Source organism: Sander vitreus, chromosome 6, assembly GCF_031162955.1.
Source record: "Sander vitreus isolate 19-12246 chromosome 6, sanVit1, whole genome shotgun sequence".
Lineage (NCBI taxonomy): Eukaryota > Metazoa > Chordata > Actinopteri > Perciformes > Percidae > Sander > Sander vitreus.
Genome location: NC_135860.1, coordinates 14905930 through 14925918, shown reverse-complemented (window position 1 = coordinate 14925918; position 19989 = coordinate 14905930). Strand labels below are relative to the sequence as shown.

At 38.4% G+C, this 19989-nt stretch overlaps 3 protein-coding genes across 6 annotated transcripts; 2 read left to right on the top strand and 1 right to left on the bottom strand.

Moving 5' to 3' along the window:
- Positions 1-1835: 1835 nt before the first annotated feature.
- Positions 1836-5257, bottom strand: rpp38 (ribonuclease P/MRP 38 subunit). Of its 3 annotated transcripts, none has more exons than XM_078252958.1 (2): positions 5146-5257; positions 1836-4418 (listed from the first exon to the last, which is right to left on the bottom strand). In XM_078252958.1, the coding sequence occupies exon 2, from the start codon at positions 4388-4390 to the stop codon at positions 3557-3559; it is 834 nt and encodes a 277-aa protein (XP_078109084.1). In that variant the 5' UTR covers positions 4391-4418; positions 5146-5257; the 3' UTR covers positions 1836-3556. The 3 variants fall into 3 exon arrangements, with proteins under 3 accessions (XP_078109084.1, XP_078109083.1, XP_078109086.1); XM_078252957.1 differs by having other exon boundaries at positions 1836-4397; XM_078252960.1 differs by having other exon boundaries at positions 1836-4392.
- A 903-nt stretch (positions 5258-6160) lies between these two features.
- On the top strand, positions 6161-7481 carry acbd7 (acyl-CoA binding domain containing 7). Its single transcript, XM_078252955.1, has 4 exons — positions 6161-6172; positions 6959-7076; positions 7171-7230; positions 7324-7481. The coding sequence occupies exons 1-4, from the start codon at positions 6161-6163 to the stop codon at positions 7395-7397; spliced, it is 264 nt and encodes an 87-aa protein (XP_078109081.1). The 3' UTR covers positions 7398-7481.
- Positions 7482-8582: 1101 nt separating this feature from the next.
- crot (carnitine O-octanoyltransferase) lies at positions 8583-18639 on the top strand. 2 transcript variants are annotated; one of them, XM_078252953.1, is made up of 17 exons: positions 8583-8721; positions 10218-10357; positions 11120-11244; positions 11323-11504; positions 11635-11759; positions 11874-11982; positions 12833-12926; positions 13053-13178; positions 13288-13389; positions 13581-13664; positions 13771-13878; positions 13991-14121; positions 14214-14337; positions 14436-14514; positions 15180-15273; positions 15937-16056; positions 16789-18639. In XM_078252953.1, the coding sequence occupies exons 2-17, from the start codon at positions 10243-10245 to the stop codon at positions 16907-16909; spliced, it is 1839 nt and encodes a 612-aa protein (XP_078109079.1). In that variant the 5' UTR covers positions 8583-8721; positions 10218-10242; the 3' UTR covers positions 16910-18639. The 2 variants fall into 2 exon arrangements, with proteins under 2 accessions (XP_078109079.1, XP_078109080.1); XM_078252954.1 differs by lacking the exon at positions 15937-16056.
- Positions 18640-19989: the final 1350 nt, after the last annotated feature.

Below are 19989 nucleotides of genomic sequence, written 5' to 3'. Positions count from 1 at the left end.
TGGTTTGTACAAAGGATGTGAGCTATTTTCACGTTATGAACCTGCTTCTAGAGTAGATTTTTAAGAGAACATCTGAACCACATGTTGTTTGGTTATATCCACTGATACGCTCATGCAGCTCAGGGTTATCTGCATGTAAATGGGTTGTTGTGTAATTAGCAAGGCTGTCAAATAAGAGGCAAAAGTTACAGTAGCCCAAAAAAGTAAAGATGACATGCTGAGTGCATAAGCAGGGCAGTGAGAATTACAGCATCAAAGGCTGGAAAACAACAAATACCAATTAAACTATATTCAGAGTGGATTTGATTTAGATTTTGTACAAAAACAATATCTCAAAATAGTCTAGAAACTGTTTTATAGTGTAAAAATGGCTTACTTAACCTTAAAAGAGTAATGTGCTCAGTTAAGTCTCATTTAAAGCAGCCAAGGTCAGTTTTGTTTTGTTTAGTCATTGTGACTCACAAGAGAAACAATGACTTCTTAAGGCCGTTTTATGGTTGTGCGTAGAATCGACGGCGTACCCCCACAGACCCCTCTGCGTCTACGCTGGACCGTATGCTGTAGCCTGACGTGCGCCTCTCGAAAAATGTAACTACATGTCGCTCGGCCGTGGCTTGGTAGCGTTGCATTTCCCCTGACTCATTTCCTGGTTCTCCTTCTCCATAAACATGAATAATATAAAATACATGAAATCAAGGAGAGGGTTAACGTTTCCTGCTCCAGATTTCCCACCTTGGTCAGAAAACACAGGGGAGACACTTTGTTTCTCTCACTATGACTCTAGAGTCAGCACTCGCTCCGGAGCTAATCGCCGTCACTCTCTCACTTCTCCCTCGCTCTAACACCCCCCCCCCACACACACACACACACACACACACACACACACACACACACACACACACACACACACAGACCGGCTCGAAGCACACACCAGCGCCCAAGTATAAACATCAGGACACTTACGTAGGCTACAGCGAAAGCTCTGCGTGGAGCCTCCGCAGAACTGCAAAACAGGCTTTACTGTCACTAGCTGGTTGCAAAGCAGTGATGCCCCGTGTAAAACAGCAGAGTGGCCAGAAGTACAACACTGAAACATTTCCCTTATTAATACATACATAACCTTCATGTTAAACATGTTCTTAATTGAACTCTGTTAATCAAAAAGAGAACGTTCAAAATGTCTGGGGAATAATTTAACAGCATGTATTTAGAGCACAGTGGCTGAATAAACAAAAGCCTGTATCTGTAACTGCAACATTTGGAAATTTGAGCTTTTCCTGTTTGTGGGGGTCCATTTTTATTGACTTCTCTGGATTTAGTTGTTTTTTTTAATGGAAATGGTACTGTATTTGTGTGTGTGAAAAATATACTGTGGGTCATTTTTTTTAGCGTGTCGTGCAGCTAAACAATTCTGATATTTATAATTGTACTTTGCAAAATGTCTTAAGACATCATTCCTGTTCTTTTTCTTTCTAGTATTTCCTCAAACTTTCCAGTCAAATTGGCAACTTCAAAACACATTTTTGAGGGTTTGGAGTATTTGGCATTTTCCTGTGTTCAACTGAGCGATGAATATCTTGTCAGACCACTTGTTCTGTGGAGGAGCTGCTGGTGTACTCAAAGGTTAAACATGTTTTCAAATTGTCTTTCTTGCTCTGAGTTTGTTACTTTGTGTATGATGCTCCTGTTCATGTGGCTCTGCATAACTTAAGAGGTAAAGGCTGCTGCCATTTTTGTTGTTACTTTTTCTGTATGTGATATCATTTTCTTCTTATCCCTTTATATATTAGCAAGAAAAGGACAACTAATGGACAGTGAGTGTTTCAGGGCTTAACTTTACCATTTGGAGGTTAAACAAGTTATATTGACATATACCAATGTTACAGGCATTCATTTAACACTGACACCGGGTTATTGAGTCGGTGTGCCTCATGGATGTTGGTTGTGTCAGAGATGTGTTGCCTGTAGCTGAATGAACTTTGAGCATGTCAGTTTTGCTGCTGTGATGATTTTTAGCATTGATGTTACTAGTCACAACCTTTAGTGAGAACTCAACATGAAGTACCTGCCTTATTTAAAAGATCTTTTTTTTTTTTTATTAAGATTTTGGGGTGGGTAGGGTGTACTTTTGAAACGACGTACAGCTTTCTCTAACCGAAGAACAATATTTTTAATCAAATCCATTGTGAAGCTGTGAAAAGGCTGAGGAACTTGTACCAGCATCATTTAGACATGACCCCCATGCAAATAACAATCTGTTTCAACACACACGTCGGCTATACCAGCATGGATATTTGATTGAATAAACTCACTTTAAAAAGGGACATGAGTAATGCACTTCTTAACATGACGGGCAACGGAAATACAAAGTCGTTTTTCTTTATGCATATTCAGTTTTAACTGTGAAAACTGTTAAACGGACTCAGCCCAAAAACGTTAACAGGGTGGGCTCTGAGATGTTTGTTATATTGTCATATTTGCCGAAGAACATGAAAAATATATCAACTCACACACAGTTGAGTAGGTTTAATTTAGAAGCGCAAAAACATCAATTTAAAGGTCCCATTTTGTGCCTGTTTCTGGCCAATGAAATCTTACTAAAATAGTCAATTTAAAGGATCATACCAGGGTCCTTAACATTTTTAACCAAGTTATTCTAAGTCATGCAAGCCATCCTCAAAACCATACGAATTGGTGTTTTTTCTACTACAGCTACTGGTTTCCATTCATTTTAATGGAGTATTAGAACAGACTTACTTGCTTTACAAAGGTGGCCCATTTCCAACAAATGATGTCTGCTTCTATTTTTAAAAGAATCAAATTCATATTTTTCTGTTTTAATGCGTTGTTTGACTTTGAAAGCCAGTCAACTGCTTTACCATGCAATACTAACATAACTGACAAAAATGAAAGTTGACATGGTGTTAAATGTAGGGCTGCAACTAACAATTATATTCTGCCCATTACCTTCTTGATAGTTTTGTCAATGAAATAAGAGAATTTGTGTAATAAACCTAAGGTGACGTCTTAAAACTGCTTGTTTTGTATGAACGACAGTCCAAACCCCCAAAGATATTCAATACACTTTCAAAATAAAAGCAGCAGATCCTCACATTGAAGAAGCTTAAACCAGAGAATCTTCTGTTGATCGACTAATTGATTAGGTGTTTCAGCTCTAGTTCACTCTAATGAAATACGTACCTATCCATCTATCTAAAGCAAGAAAAAATGCAGTCACAAAACTAAAAACTGTGATATGCTAAGTTTATGTGAATGAGCTAAAACAGGGGATCCAAACTTGAGGGTCAGGAGGTGAAATACAATTTATTTTCAACTCTTTAGGCCTGTAAAAGTCCTTAAAGTGATCAACCTGAGAAGAAAAAATATATATATACTCTCATGTCCACACTGAGGCAATAACATGTGACAAAGGATCATAAGAAGACTCTTTTTAGGTTGTCAAAAGCCACAAAAAAAAAATCTTTGTAAACCAGTGGGCTAAAAACATGCAAAAACATAGGAATGATCCTTTTAAGATCTAGGCAGAGTCTCTGTTTCATTTGACTGGCTGTGACTTAACCTTTTTTCTTTTCTTTGCAGGGTTAGCAACTATTTTTTTCACTTTGAGAGGCTGCAGAGTGCAGGAAGAGGCAGATTCTGTGACAACCTCAGATTCACTCTCAAGTTTTCTTTTCTGGCCCTTCTTTTCACCATCTTCCTCCTCCTCTTCCATGTCAACGGGGTCTTTGGGTGTTACTCTGGGTGCTGCACCTTGTAGCCATGCAACATCCAGTGGGGGCACTCTGGGTGTAATGGCATCAACAGTGTCAGCGAACACCTCGTCATCTTTGGAGGCACACTGTCTGAATCCCAGAGCGAGGACACTTTTCAGCCCCAGCGGCTCCGACACACTCTGGCTCAGACGAGGCACCTGGCAGGCCGGCACACCTCTGGTTGCGCTCAGCGCTATCAGGTGATCCGTCATGTGTTTCGGCTTGACAGACTTGCACACAAGCACCAGTCTGAGCTCGTTCCTCTCCAGAGCTTTGGTGACCTCGTTGATGCCAATGGCCAGTTGTCTCCTAGTTGACACATCTGTCCAGCCGTTTTTGGGAGAATCCTGCACCTGTCCATCCTGGCTCACCTGGGGAACAACTTCTGATGTGGCAGAAGGTTTCTGGTCATTCTTTTTCCTCCCCGGGCGAAACACTTTCACCTCTTTTTTCTCAAGACCCGTGGAACCCAGCTTGTCCATCAGGGTTTTCAGGATGAAATGCATGTCTTCTTGAGGAAGTTGGCCCCATTTTGGACTGAATGGTGAAGTGAAGGAGGTCTTGACTGGAATATACTTTTTGATTTCCTTTTTACCTGGCTTTCCTGCAGTGGCCATACCTCCTCTGAAATTAAGACAAGAAAACCTGAAGTAAACGAGAAAAACACACACACACACACATACACATATACATATATATATATATATATATATATATATAGATATATAGTCGTAAGAGGAAATTATAGAAATGTCAAAGATAATTAGAAACCGTGTCTGTTATATAGCTTGTCAAGTTTATATTTCCACTGTAAAATGTCCCACTCAAAACCTAATATGTATTTGTATACGTTGTATAACGTAAAGGGGATACTGATAGGTACACATAATAGCGATTTATAAAAACTAATATAAAACTGTAATAAAACTAAATAACATATTAAAAATATTATAAATACAAACAAATGACGACAAAAAGGCCAAACAATACAAATAACTTTTTACTGACCAGATTTAAGGGATCCCTATCAAAATGTTTGTGTGTAGATTTACAAATAACGTTACTTATAGCAGAATCAACCGGGCCCTGATATCCAGGTTTGAGCTGGGTACAAATAGGCTAATAATAATAATAATAAAGAAATAATGTAGCACTTAGATGATATTGTGGAATTGTTTATGGTGTTATTATCGATGATTCCATGCAATATTTTAACTAGAGTTTAATGATTATTTCTCTGAAGGGGAAAACAAACACAAGTTAGATAGTCTGGCTGTCTGATGGGCAGAGCAGTTTTACTGTTAACTGTTCTGACAACGGCATCAACACTATGCCAGTCAACGACATACCTGACGAACAAGAGTTACTTTACCTGATTTTTAATACAGCAAAATGACTTTCCTTTTTCTTTTCTTTTTAAATTGGTGCTCCGTTCACATTATTAGCTAGTCCAACAACACGGGTGGACCACAGGGCGCTGCCATTTTTTTTGAATTGAAATAACTTTATTTAAAAAAAACAAAGAAGAGAAAAAAGTGGGGGAAGGAGCGGCCCACAGCGCCGACCAGCGTTTAACTGGCAGTGAGACATTCATGGTGCATGTGTGCCACAAATTATAAAGGAGTCACCGAAAACATACAACGTGTTTAAAAAAAGTTTCTTAAACCAAATTAAAGTTGAAATTAATTGTTTAATTTGATCCAAACATGAACTTTGAAAATATCTATCTTGTAACGTTATTCCTCTAAATAACTATACCATACCACAATGTAGCCTAAAAATACTCAATTTTCAGTTCTGTGTTCATAATTTTACTTAAGTTAAACTATATAGCCTAACTATAAGTAGAATATTTACTTATTGTATCAAAAGTGGAAGTAGACTACTCATTATGCACAAAATCTATTCATTATAACCATCATCATTATAATAATATTATTATTAGCTATTAGCCTAGTGATGATTTCATGGGTAAGTAGCATTTTACTGTTGTGGTTGGTTGATGTTTTGCTTATTGTAACTACTGTTGGGTACTTTATAACAAATAATTTATTAAAAAAGATAAATGTAGTCCCACTGAAATATGTTATATTGCATAAAAACAGTAGGCTATTTTAATTCCCCATACATTATAACTGTGTGTGTGTGTGTGTGTGTGTGTGTGTGTGTGTGTGTGTGTGTGTGTGTGTGTGTGTGTGTGTGTGTGTGTGTGCCAATCAGCTCCTCAGCAGCTCTCAGCAGCTCTAGTCCCTCCTCTGCAGGCCTCTCCTTGCAGATTCGGCAGATTATATTGCATCGATCAGCTGTGTTGTAGTTACAGCTGCGCGGAGCCGTCCAGCCGACAGAAGAAATACATTCATCCGAATAACGTGGCTACATCTGCGAAAATGTCTCCTCAGGTAAAATAATTACTGCTTTTGTCTTCATTTTAGTAGGCCTAACACATTATCGCTATGAAATGAATAACGGTTGTAGCGGCAGGGTGTTTACGCCATCTACATGCAGCTTATATGTGGTGTGATCCATCTTTAACAGTGTGGGATGAGTAAATGTAAGCAAAGCGTGACTAAACATTTTTTATCCTTTGGCTCTGTGGTCGACTGACAACTACAGTTAACTTATTGCAAGCAGATTGAGAAGATGAAAAATATTTGAGTTATGTAATGCCCATTTTGACTAAAAGTTAGGGTTAATCTTTATTGCATTTAAACTGATTTCTGGAGCATCTAAATTCCTACACTGAGAGTTAAAGGGTTTTCAGGTTTCCTATGGTCTATAATTGTCTGTTGTGCAATGTCCTAGATCCTTTGTAAAGCACACTATTTAAGTAGGAACAAAAGCACTAGAGTCTTGAATAAAAGCCCATTGTTTATCTCCAACTTGTGCAACAATAGGTCCCCTGGACTCTGCACCATGACTAGAATACTACGCTCAGATTTAGTGTTGTTTGTACCTGATTAATATGCACATTCATATTGTCTGCGTTTACTATACACTGTGCAGCTGCACCAAATACTTTAGAGTGATTCATCTGTCAGACTGGGCAAAGAGCAGAATAACTATATTATTACTCCTTACCCTGCACAAACATAACAGCTTAGTTTTGAACAATGTTCTTCGGTTAGTTTTGAATAATGTATTGGCAGTACAGAGTGACTTCTTTTCGGATCATTAATTATCTGCAGGCAGAGTTTGAGAAGATGGCAGAGGATGTGAAGAAGGTGAAGACGAGGCCTACGGACCAGGAGCTGCTGGACCTGTATGGCCTTTATAAGCAGGCAATCGTAGGAGACATTAACAGCGGTATGACTTGCTGAAGAAAAAACAGAATCACTTCCATGCAATGTTACCTGAATTCTAAACATGCCCTCTTCCCTGTGTGCTGTCACAATTGTAGATAGACCAGTGATGGACTTTAAAGGAAAAGCCAAGTGGGACGCCTGGAAATCCAGGAAAGGTAACAAGTTTAAAAAAATGCTTGTAAAACAGCAACTTATTGGTACTTCGTGTTTTTTAATCCAAATATTTTGTATATACACACTTTTTTCAGGAATGTCCAAGGACAGTGCCATGTCAGCATACATTACACTTGCAAAGGAAGTCATCAGTAAATATGGCTTGTAAGGCTTGCAATGAACTAAAGAGAGAGAATTAATGCAATAACGACAACAGTCTACTAACTCAACAACTAAAACAATGGTGCTGTCTCGATAGCCTTTTGCTTTCAGAGACCATACTTATGCAGGATGAAGTGTACTTTAAAATTTGCTGTGATTTCTTTTCATGGATTGTCTTTTTTACATAGATTATTAATTGAACAACTTATATGCATCCTTTAAGATTAGAAATATTACATTTTCTAATTGCCTTTTTAATCTAATTTATGTAGTTCTTATATAGGCTACTGTTTACATGTGCACTTTGAAATGTAGCTTGAATCCTACATATGTAGCTTGAATCTTAACAGGACATACTAAATGCTGTCAAATGTGAAAATAAAATCTTTATGCACTGTTTTTGTTTTTTGTTGTTATTTAGCCCTACCTCATTTATGTATAAATGGGGTGGTCCAAATAATAGAAATACCTGACAGTTTGACGTAATACAATTCAACAGCAACACAAATTGCATTCTCCAAAATGACCATAGCCTACAGTTGAATCAACACCTTTCTGAAACCGTTTTAACAAAAAACGGAACATTAGGTATACCCCTAACTAAACCTAATGCAGTCTAATACAACAGTCCTGCAACAATGATTTGTTGCAGGACTGTTGTATTAGACTGCATTAGGTTTAGCTAGGGGTATACCTTATAAACTGACAACTGAGTGTATTTTTTGCTCAGAACAAGCCAGGACTGTAGCATTTGTTCCCCATCACTTACTGTACATTTAAAGCATATTAGACATTAATCTCTTAATTGATTGTATGAACAGGAGGAATAATTACAGAAATCAGTTTCTATATATGGGCATAGCATTGTTTTAAAATATATATATTTAAAATAGACCTTTGAATCTATCCTTAAGGAGTCCACTTGATTGGGTGTAGTCCAAACCATGCAAAAACAGAGCCATACCAAAAATACCTTATTTTCATTAATATTTTATAATAATTATACATTTTGTACTTTGTGGTTTTGTTTCAAGTTTCATTGCCCTTATTCTGGTGGTTTGGTTGTTACCACAGCCTCTAAATCAATCCACTTCTCTGCAGAATGCAAACTCATTTTCACTACTGATTATTTCACTGATAAAATGTAGGTCGCCCCAGGCATGCGCAGTACGATCTTCCGGGTAGGCACCGGGACAGTTCAGTGGGGTAAAGGTTACGGGGACCGCTATATACGCTCTGCGCACAGCAACACACTAAACCTCTCCAGTTGACTTATTATATTTATGCTGTGCGTGGATGCAGTAAGCTAAAGTCAACCCATCCTGAAGAAGGTGAGCAGACAGAAGCACCGTGTTTGAAAAAAGGTTTTAAATCAAGTTTAACCTACATGACAAACGTTGTTGACAGCATTATCGTTACCTTAGCCATTAACCGCAGAAGAGAGTAACATAAGCTGTATACGTAACGTTAATAACATTAGCTGTTTTGTTTCTGCTTTCAACAAGCCCGGTTAGCTAGTAGTCTGCAATTCTATTTAATTGGGCGCTGAAAGCCAGGTTTCACTTACAACTTTTATCGAGTCGTTTGGTCGTAAAAGGAGTTTATGAATTAACATGCAGATAATAACACAGCCTAGCATCACTTTAAAACTAACGTTGCGGCTTATATTCCACAACAGAACTGTGGGATACGTTATTACAGCTGTAAGAAAAAGGCACTTCATTTTGGGTAACGTTAATGCTAAACAGACTGGTCAAAGCTCAAGTGTCTAACGTTATTGTGTACACCTGTCATGGGGTCAGATTGGGTAGCATTAGTTACTGTTTGCACTAGCTGCATATGTGGCTATGCTTGACATTTGAGTTAAAACTAACAGGTATTTCAATATAGATTAATCTATATTATATTTCAAAATAGATCAATTGTTATCTTTTGATAAGTCGATTGATTAGTCTATAATATGTCAGAAAATGGGGATAAATGCCCCACAGAAGCCGAGGTGAAGTCTTATTTGCTTGTTTTGTTCAACAAACAGTCCAAAACCAAAAAGTATTATATTTACAGAGATGTAAAACAAAGAAAATCAGCAACTAATCACGTTTGGGTAGCTGGAACTCCAAATGGCATTTTTGCTTGATAAATTACTTAAATTATTCACTTTTGGTGGACACTTAAGCGGGGGTCTCTGGGTCCACCAAAAGTGAGCATTAAACACTTTTTTTCAATTCTGATGCATTTTTATGCACCAATTTATTGTGGAAACATCTTTATTTAATTGATGGAAAACACAAAATTCAGGAAGCAGGTGACGATTCAAAATATAATATAATGGAATATAATGCAGTACAGGGGCTTTCACATCAGGGACCTGGGCCTGGATCTTAGTACACTTGACCCCAAAGTCCAATTTGTGTGATTATTGTGAACAGTGTGTACCGTACCCAGGAACAGTTAGTCAATTCATGGCCAAATCCACTTAAAAAAAACTTGTAGTAAAGTTCATGCGTACTCCAGTGGTGTGTTCTATGTAGTGATACATTTTCGTGTTACGTTTGAGTAGCTAGGTCACATTCCATTGAAGTTATTGGGAACAAAAACGCATTCATTTTCCATAAAAATATTAAAGAAGCACTAAAATCTCACTTGTACAGTAATTATTCTAAATGTTATTTTTAAAGGGAAATTAGTCTCACTGTTCAGAATAAACCATTGCATATAAGCTGGACTGGCTGATTTTGGGAATGTAGGTTTTTAATTTTCTGTATATAAAATCTGAAACATTTAAATTAGGACAAGACTATTACAGATGTTTGTTTTGTGGATCCAGTCTGAATTCCTTTCAGGGAGAAAACATGGATAACAATTTGTCAGAGTCTCTGCCAGAGAGGACCTTCCAGTACCAAAGCAGCCTGCCATCCCTGCCTGTCCCATTACTAGAGACGAGCCTTTCGAAGTACCTGGATGCAGGTGGGATAGTAACTTTGAACAACCTTCCATGTCACGAGTTCCTCTGTTTCAGGTTTTGTTAACATTCACCATGCAAATTTAAAATATGAACTCTCTGGATTTATCTTTGCATAGGTGCAACAATTATTCTTCCCAGAACACTGTAGTTAGAGGTGTTGTAATTTCTATTAAAGGTCCCATATTGTAAAAAGAGTGATTTGCATGTTTTTTTAAATCATAAATTCGGTAAAAGTATTAACGCTCAATCCACAGAGAAGCTTGTACTCAAACAATGCCTTAAAAGTCAGGACTTCCGTATGGTTTGATGTCACAACTATACTATATATATGTAGAAAGTGCCATTACAGTTATTCCCCAGCTGCAGTGATGGTGTAGAGAGGGCAGAATTGGAAGACCCGGAAATCGCTGACCAATCAGAGCAGACTAGGCTTTTCAGGAGGGTGGCTTAAAGAGACATGTGCTAAAACAGTGTTTCAAACAGAGGCTGAATACAGCTTTATGTAGACGGACAGTATGAGAAAAATAATGTTTAAGCACATTAAAGCACATAAACATGTTCTAGAAGAAACCCAAAATACAAGTATGAACCTGAAAATGAGCGTAATATGGGACCTTTAACCATATGTCAAATTCAGTAGGTCTTTAACTCTACTCTCTATTATAACATCAAGTGTGTTAATGGTGTTTGCATGTTTCACAGTTTTTACAGTAGAAGAGGTTGGTCTTACTTGACTAATTTTGCATTGTCATGTTTTCCATCAGTTCATCCATTTGCATCTGAGAAAGAGTTTAAGGCTACAGCGGACATTGTGAGCAAATTTCAAGCAGGTGTTGGCAAAGAGCTGCACCAGAAACTACTGCAGAGAGCCAGGACAAAGAGGAACTGGGTGTGTAATTGTGTTGTTTTTGGTTTTACAGATGTTCTCTTCAGTCATGGATGTTTTATTTAGCTGTTGGGTCCTTAGCTGGAAGAATGGTGGTTAGACGCTGCGTATCTGGAGGTCCGTATTCCCTCTCAGCTGAATGTGAACTTTGCCGGTCCGGGGCCCTACCTGGAGCACTGCTGGCCTGCTGAAGAGGGAACTCAACTGCAGAGGGCCAGTATTACGATATGGCATACACTACAGTACTGGAACCTGATCCGCACGTAAGACATGTTCACAAAGATCTTTACAATCTGGGTTGTTGTGGTTCGCAAGAAGTTGCTTTTTCTTTTTATTTGAAGTCAGGTATATATGTAATTTGTTGTTTTTTTTTCTTCCACTTGCGTGTTTTAGGGAGAGGCTGCATCCTCAGAAAGCTGGCAAAATACCATTAGATATGGACCAGTTCAGAATGCTGTTCTGCACCTGCAAAGTACCTGGAGTAAAGAAGGACACTATTCGTAACTACTTCAAAACAGGTAGAATAAACTTGGCTCTTATTGCTAACTTTCAGACACACCTGCATACGCTTTAGCACAGTTTCTCAGCTTACGTATTATTGTTGTGTATGTGCATTTTGTGCTGTGCCACAGAGAGTGAGGGTCCGTGCCCCTCCCATTTGGTAGTGATTTGTCGCGGACGGATCTTCACATTTGACGCAGTCTGTGATGGACAAATTCTCACTCCTCCAGAACTACTCAGGTAGTGATTACACACCCAGGTACACACACCACTCAAAAAATAAACCCAAATATTTAACCTAGTATCTAAGAGAACAAACTTCTGGCTGGAGGTTGAGGCCATGAACCAACTTCTGCTGACACTGTTAATTGAACTTTTGAAAACATGGAGGAACATTCTAAATTCTTTTTTTTTTACCACTGAGTTTTAAATAATTGCATTCCACCTATTAGCCCAAAGAGGGCGCTAACGCCCCAAAGTATCTTTGGGGGGCAGAGAAGGGGTGCTCTCCATTTGGGTTACGCGGCTCTTCGCACGTCTTAGCTCCTCTCAACAGGGAAGAGAGAGAGAAATGTGATGAAGAGATGCAAGAACATATTTTAACCACATTAATAATGATGCACAGCGTCCAAACTGTCCTTAGAAATAATCAAGTAAAAAAAAATACCCTTTTTATATAGATCTACTGTGGCATCACAGCACCACAGAATATGACTGATGGGAATAACACCAGATGTTTCAAATTATTTTATTACAAAAAGAACAGGGCAATGAGTCAATGTTAATTTTAGCAAAAACTTAGATTAACCTAAATCAGTTAACTTTTTTCCATTAGTTAATCCATCTTTCCATTTTCTACTGCTTATCTGGGTCCAGGTCACATTCATTTAATTAATTAATGAATTATATTATTTGAAATGAATGTTATACCGCTGGGAAGTAATGAAGAATTCATAAAATGGTAGTAAATAATTCTAGGTGATATCGTCCCCACTGGTTTGCCATAATTCTTTCATACTTTGGCCGGTATGCCTGTTATATTATGTATGCCGGTTATACCTGCATACATATTTTGTGTGTTAACCTGTAGGCAGCTGAGCTATGTGAAAGAGTGCTGTGAGGGAGAACCAGAGGGAGACGGAGTGGCTGCTCTCACCTCAGAGGAGAGGACTCGTTGGGCACAGGTAGGAGTGCTCACGTTTGGACTTTGGTGTATCTTGTGGATAAGATCTAAAACCGATTATGCATCACATTTGTGAAAAAGTTGAGGATCAGTACTGTCCGCATTTATCGGTTTACTTTCTCTGCAGGCCAGGGAATATCTAATAAACATTGATCCACACAATAACACCATCCTGGAGATCATCCAGAGCAGCCTGTTTGTCATATCTCTGGATGAAACAAAACCCTACTCCACTCCAGAGAACTACACAAATGTATGGACTGCACAAAGTTATCTAATGACTTAATGTCAGAAAATATAAAATAATTTAATAAAGAAAATAGTTGTGTCTGATTGTTTTTACTTTGAAAATATGAACACAGTTGACCCTGGAAGCCCTTACAGGCAACACCACCATCCGCTGGGGTGACAAATCGTACAATTCACTCGCGTTTGCAGATGGCACTTTTGGATCCACTTGTGACGTGAGTTTGTATCTGTGTGTAATGCTAGAGGAGTTTTGAGAAACGCTGTGAAAGCTTATATGACACATTTTTAGATGCTGCTCATCTTACATAGTTCCTGTCCAAAAGCAAATCATTCTAAAATTCAAAACATCATTTTTAAGGGGATAAAAATAATAGTTTATATATTGTTTTATAATATTGTTTTGCAGCATGCACCATATGATGCCATGGTACTGGTGTCTATGTGTTGGTATCTGGACCAGCAAATTAAAGTTACAACAGGCAAATGGAAGGTAAACATTGACTATTACTTTATTCTGTAAATGCATTTAAATTGTTTTTGTAAGTTCAATATAAATGTATCCGTCCACTTTTCACACAGTGATGTCTACTTTTTAGGGCTCAGACGCAGTCAGAGCCGTACCCCGTCCTGAGGAGCTGGTGTTTACTGTTGACGAAAAAGTCCAAAGTGACATCACCCACGCCAAACAGCAATACCTTGTGTCGGTAAGCCAGCGTTAAACACCAAACTACAGAAGAAGAAGCCTAAGCCTAAGAAGCAAAAGGACTTGTCCATAGTCACAGCTCGTGGGTGTCCACTCTGTTGCTGGTTTTACAGGCACAGGACCTGCAGATTGTGTGTTACGCCTTCACGGCATTTGGAAAAGCAGCCATCAAACAGAAGAAGCTGCATCCAGACACCTTTGTTCAACTAGCAATGCAGTTGACCTACCAGAAAATGCACAAGAGGTATGGACTGGTTAAAAATGGGATCATACCTTCACTTATGTTTAAATTCTATAAAGTAAATGGCCCTAAATGTCTTTTCTTACCCCTGACAGGCCAGGAAGTTGTTATGAGACAGCAATGACTCGCAAGTTCTACCACGGCAGGACAGAGACGATGCGCCCCTGCACCCAGGAGGCTGTGAACTGGTGTAAAGCCATGGTGGACCCCACGTGTGATGTGAGTGTGTGCATGTCTGAAACCCTGCACTGTGGCAAAATCACAAAGAGGAAGTAGGTGGTAGCTGTTGACGTGGTACATCCACATTTTTCTGTCAGGCTGATGTCAAGAGGAAAGCCATGCTGCTGGCCTTCAATAAACACAACAAACTGATGGGTGAAGCCCAGGAAGGAAAAGGTTAGTTCATGCGTACATGTAATTCCTTGATATTTATATTACTGTTCAGTAGTCAGACCACCCTTTTTTTTTCTTTTTCTTTTTACTAAACAGTAGGTTGTTATAATGTCAGTTACAATGTTAACGTAAAGCTGCCTACACATGAACCACGGGGAAAAGTGCTCTGCGCTGGCTGTGCCATTGTTTTCCTATGGGAAGAGAGCGGTGGAGACAACTCGGATGAATCGCTACCCTTGGCGTCACGCACCGCTCGGAATTGCCGCCGAGCGCTGCGCTCAAAGTTCAAATTATTTCAACTTTGACCTTGTTGCTGCTGACCTTTTTCAAGGCGCAACCGATTACAGAAGCAATGACGACGTATACCTGCGCTGCACTTTACCTCTCTGCTCTGCACGCTACCTTGCGGTTTTACCGCGGATCATGTGTAGCCGGCTTGACAGTGTTATCTTTTATATGTCAGTGAGCGTTATGGAACTTTGTTTCAGTAAGGGTTGCTATAGCAACAGAATGTTCAACTGGTGCCAGAACAGTCATTATTTTCACTGTTTGTATCACCGTTTGAATGGCTCAGTGTTACATGTTGTTTATATTAGATGTTAATGGGGGGGGCACTGACCTTTGTGTCTCTGATAGTAATACATGTCATTTTGTGACATTGTTGACAGGTTTTGACAGGCATCTTCTTGGGTTGTATCTTATCGCCAAAGAGGAAGGACTTCCCACTCCAGATCTCTTCATGGATCCCCTTTATGCAAAGAGGTACTATCTGTAAAGCTAATTTGTTTTTTTGAAACGGTGTGTCTTCACTCGTTATATCGTTGTGTACAATCACATGTAAAACTACTTTTGATTTACAGATTTTAATGACCCCTCTCTTCACTATACCCTGCCCCAAAATTCATTTAGTAAAAAAGAGCACAGGTGTAACTAATGACATTAACGATGTCTTAGTAAGCAAAGTGCACAACTGGCTCACCTGAAAGAATTAAACTAATGACCGATCTCCTACTATGACACAAAATGTCTATTTGTTTTTTATTTAGAGGTCCTATTTATGTTTAAGTTTTCAATACATTTTATTTTTCGAATTTTACGGTCATTTACTGTTACTGTTCACTTTGATAGTCTTGGCTCTTTTCCTCAACTGCTAAATAACCAAATTTGAGGAATCACTGCTGGCAACCAGTGTGTTGAAAAACAGGTTTAGAAGCACAACGATTTGAGATTGTAAGTAATGTTTAAAAAATACCATTGATACTAGTACTGATACTACTATTATAATGGACATTCTAATAAATGGTCTGCTTGATAACTGAACTGCAATACAGAAATGATCAAGCAGACACAAGACATTGCATTAGTTGAAACGAGTTTGGGAGGTCTTTCTGTCTGCCTGTAACTGAGTTGTGTTTGTGTCTGCAGTGGTGGTGGTGGGAACTTTGTGCTGTCTTCCAGTCTGGTGGGCTACACTACAGTTCTGGGGGCTGTGGCTCCCATGGTGCATCATGGCTATGGCTTTTTCTATCGCATCAGAGATGACAGGTGGGCAGACAAGACATAAGCCTGTTTTCCATTATGCTGTTTCTTCTTCTGAAAATGTTTCGCTCCAACTGTCTCCAAATGATTTATGTGAACGGTGTTAAAAACTGAAGTTGAATAATAACTACAAAATGTTACAACCTTTGGGCAGATCAAGCCCTTTAAAAACACAGGGTGAATTTAAAACACATATACACATACACACACAAGTCCACACATCCTCATTGTATTTATATTCTTATTTATTTGTATGCCTTTGTTGTTTTATGTAGCCAACCTTATGCTTGTTTTTTAAAGTCAGTGCTTACTTGTGTTCAATTTGTAGATTTTAGGACTCTTGTAATTGCTCATTATACATTTGTTTTCTTTTCCTTAGGTGAGATTGCTTCTATAAGCCCCTAGGGGTTTTCTTAAGCTCACCTGCAATCCTACAATCTTTTTGTATGTTCTTGTTGTATTTCTGTTGCCTTGATTTTATTGTGCAAATAAACAAATTCAAAAATGGCTTTTGGTCAAGCCAAAATCAAAGCTGCTTTTTATAGTTCTTGAAAGAATTTTCAGAACACCTACGGATGCCCTAAAATCTAAGATAAAATCTCCTACGTAGGAGATAAACATTGCCCGCAATTCTTTCTTTTTTTTCAACATCAAAGTTTGAAGTTGTGCATACTGTCCCTGCATTTGTTTTTTAAGCAACTGCAATCATATTCACACTACGTTATTTTTTTCTTCCAGGATTGTGATGTCCATTTCAGCATGGAAATCTTGCCATGAGACAGATGCTGCGTCACTGTTCAACATCTTCTGTAGCTCCTTGCATGAGATGCTCCACCTGGCCACCACATCTCAGCTATAAGTACTCACACCAACACATTATTGCACACACAGTTCACAAACCCTCCGTTTGTTCTGAGCACAGATCAATGCAAAGGTACAGAATCCGCACTGCTGTTAGCTAATGGCTTTGGCATTAAAAAGTCTATTAACATTCTTGTAGTGATAAGACTTTTAGTGTAGATTGTTCTTTTCTGAGTATATCATTTTCTGATTCATGTGTAAATTATATTGAATGTTTAATTTAAAATCCTGACAGTATTAATCCACATTTAACTTAAAGATAAGCTGATGCTAAGGCTCAAGACCTTTTTTTTTATGATGTGTGTCCCCCAGACAAACGGACACTGACTATTCAGAGGTGTGCAGTTGAAGAAAATAACTTCTGTCTGCTTTGCCTGTTGAACTTAGATTTTTCTGTGATACTAAAGGGCATTCCAATGAAACCCATAGAAAAAGAAAAAGGTAAATAGGATTGATTTGCCTTTGTTTTAGATTAGTGAAAATCTACAGAAATATCCAACAACAGTACTCAACTATTACGTTGGACTGAAATTGAAAAATAGTTTTCCTAAGAAATCAGTAAATGTCTTATTGGTTGTTGTTTTTTTACTTTGGCCTTTTATATGATCAAAATTATGCTCAACAAAAAGAAGTAATTCAAGTTTTGATAGTGGGGAACTAAAAATAGATTGTAATATGCTTCAGTGCCAAGAGCCACACAGGTATAGGTTAGACGTTCCCTACATTACTCTCTGACTCTAAAAGTTTATTTGAACACGGTAACGTAAGTAGTGTTGAGGTCACAGGACTACCTGTTGTGGGTTTTGACAGTCTGGTCATTTGCCATCACTATACACTACCAGTTTGGGGTCACTTAGAAATTCCCATTCCACTCCATTCCAGACAGAATACCAGCTGAGATCAGTTGCATTGTTTTTTTTAATCAGGGCAGCAGTTTTCAGATTACATTATGTGCTTACATAATTGCAAAAGGGTTCTCGACTGTTGTAGAAAGAAGAGACTGATCTTTAATGCAATATCTACATTGCCCATTAGCAGCAACCATTCATCCAATGTTCCAAAGGCACATTCTGTTTACTAATCTGATATCATTTTAAAAGGCTAACATTGGAGAAAACATTGAGAACCCTTTTGCAATTATGTAAGCACATTATGTAATCTGAAAACTGCTGCCTCAGCTTGTATTCTGTCTATAATGGAGTGGAATGGAAATTTCTAAGTGACCCCAAACTTTTGACCAGTAGTGTATCTGGATCACATTTTGCTACCTTCTAATTTGCGACTGAAATAGAAACTTACTGAAAACTAAGGGTTGCCTTCCAATCTATTGAGGTGTTGCACATTCTTTTTCTATTAATTGAAACTGTTGGTTTGTGGGTTGTTTGTACTTATTTGGTCACTGCACCTTATAGTGCCTACACACTACACAGCTTTCCTTTTATTTGTGTTTTCTGTCTGTCAAGATAAAGATGGCTGAAGTTCATATGACTTTGTATTAGGATGACTGCTGTAAAACAAATGAGCCTTAAACTGATTTTTTTTTCCTCTCTGTGATTGTTGACAAAGATTTTGGAAATGGCAAAATGTAAATAGGATTGTGCTTCTTTAAATATGAAAAATAGCTTAAACATTTTAAATACATTTTTATGATTGCAAATTTGCTAAATGTATGTGATTTTGGAAATGTAGCAAAGTTGTTCTGACAAATAAAGTTGAGATTCCAATCTGTTGGATTGTCCCGTTAAAATGAGGTGATGGTTCAATAACAGAACATAACAAAATTGAATAGTTTTAACACATATACAAAGCATATTCTACAAAATAATTAGTAATTCCTTTCATTTGTAGAAACAGGGCAAATAAGATTCCTAGTGTTTGCAACCAACGTGTGACAATAAAAACCAAATCTGCACAGCTCTGTGTATACAATATTTTCTGTTTAGGCACTTCAATTCCATTATTAACTCAAACTGTTAAAACAAAGATAAGCTGCATCATGACAATCAAAGTAATTATCAAGTGCGCTCAAATACACAAACTGTAGAACATAGCTAATTTGTGATGATGATCCCAGTTTCAGAGGTATACTTGATGCACTATGATACATAATAAATCCAGTGTATTGTTAGCTTTAATTACGGTGGCCGACAGGGGCAAACGCCCTGCAACTTAACAAAACACAAGCAAATTAAGAAAACAACTTCATTAATTTGACAACACATGCGCAGCATTCAGCAAACGCGCTGCAAATGCACACAACACAACCAAATACATAAACGCGCTGCAAATAAAAAAACGAAGGACACAAACCCCGAAAACAAATGCAACAAAAAAACGCAGCATCCAGGGGCCTGTTGCACAAAACCAGGATAAGGGATTAAGCTGGGATATTCAAGTTATCCTGGATGCATTTAGCTTTGACTTGGTTGCACAAAAGCAGGTTGAATTAAACCCAGCCAAGTAACCATGGACATTTATTCTTTGCAGCTAGCCTGCTCCAGAGCAGGCTAACAGCCAGGCTAAGATTAATCCTGGAGTCTCATGTGTTAAATCAGCTGCCGCTCTGATCCGAAATAAACGGTTATTCCGTTGTCTTCTGAATGTGTTTTGCTTTATTTGTATTAACATGCATTACTTGTCACTATTGCTGTCACAAGTTTGATGTAAATCCTACTATTGCAGTTCTTTACATGATAAGAAATGGTTGCACTGGCACCGGAGCTAAAGTGGGACAATGTGGAGGAAAGGGGCTTTTCCCTCCGCTGCTCTCCCAGTGAAATTTGCCCAGTGCAACGTGGAGAGGCGGGGGAGGCAGGGGGATCCTCCCACACCGTGCAGCGGACTCTAAAGGAGACTTTTAGCGTCAATAACGACGACAATGGCACCTGACCAAACGTCCGTGTTTTACGAAATGTGAGTGGGAATGTGTTGGAATGCCACAAAGCTTCTTAATCTTTTTATTTTGGTGCTGTCACGCATCTGGGAGTGAGGAAAAAACCCTGAATAATAGGCTATATTGTTTTACAGATATGCTTACAATGTGTTTTGAAGTCACTTACTTCATTTTCTAGTTTTTGT

What these genes read in the sequence shown, in the direction of transcription:
- rpp38 (XM_078252958.1), bottom strand. Translation starts at nt 4,390, where the DNA reads ATGGCCACTGCAGGAAAGCCAGGTAAAAAGGAAATCAAAAAGTATATT.
- acbd7 (XM_078252955.1), top strand. An exon ending in CGTAGGAGACATTAACAGCG is followed by an intron (nt 7,077 to 7,170) that starts GTATGACTTGCT and finishes TCACAATTGTAG; the next exon opens with ATAGACCAGTGATGGACTTT. An exon ending in CGCCTGGAAATCCAGGAAAG is followed by an intron (nt 7,231 to 7,323) that starts GTAACAAGTTTA and finishes CACTTTTTTCAG; the next exon opens with GAATGTCCAAGGACAGTGCC.
- crot (XM_078252953.1), top strand. Translation starts at nt 10,243, where the DNA reads ATGGATAACAATTTGTCAGAGTCTCTGCCAGAGAGGACCTTCCAGTAC. An exon ending in TTCGAAGTACCTGGATGCAG is followed by an intron (nt 10,358 to 11,119) that starts GTGGGATAGTAA and finishes GTTTTCCATCAG; the next exon opens with TTCATCCATTTGCATCTGAG. An exon ending in GATCCCCTTTATGCAAAGAG is followed by an intron (nt 15,274 to 15,936) that starts GTACTATCTGTA and finishes TTGTGTCTGCAG; the next exon opens with TGGTGGTGGTGGGAACTTTG.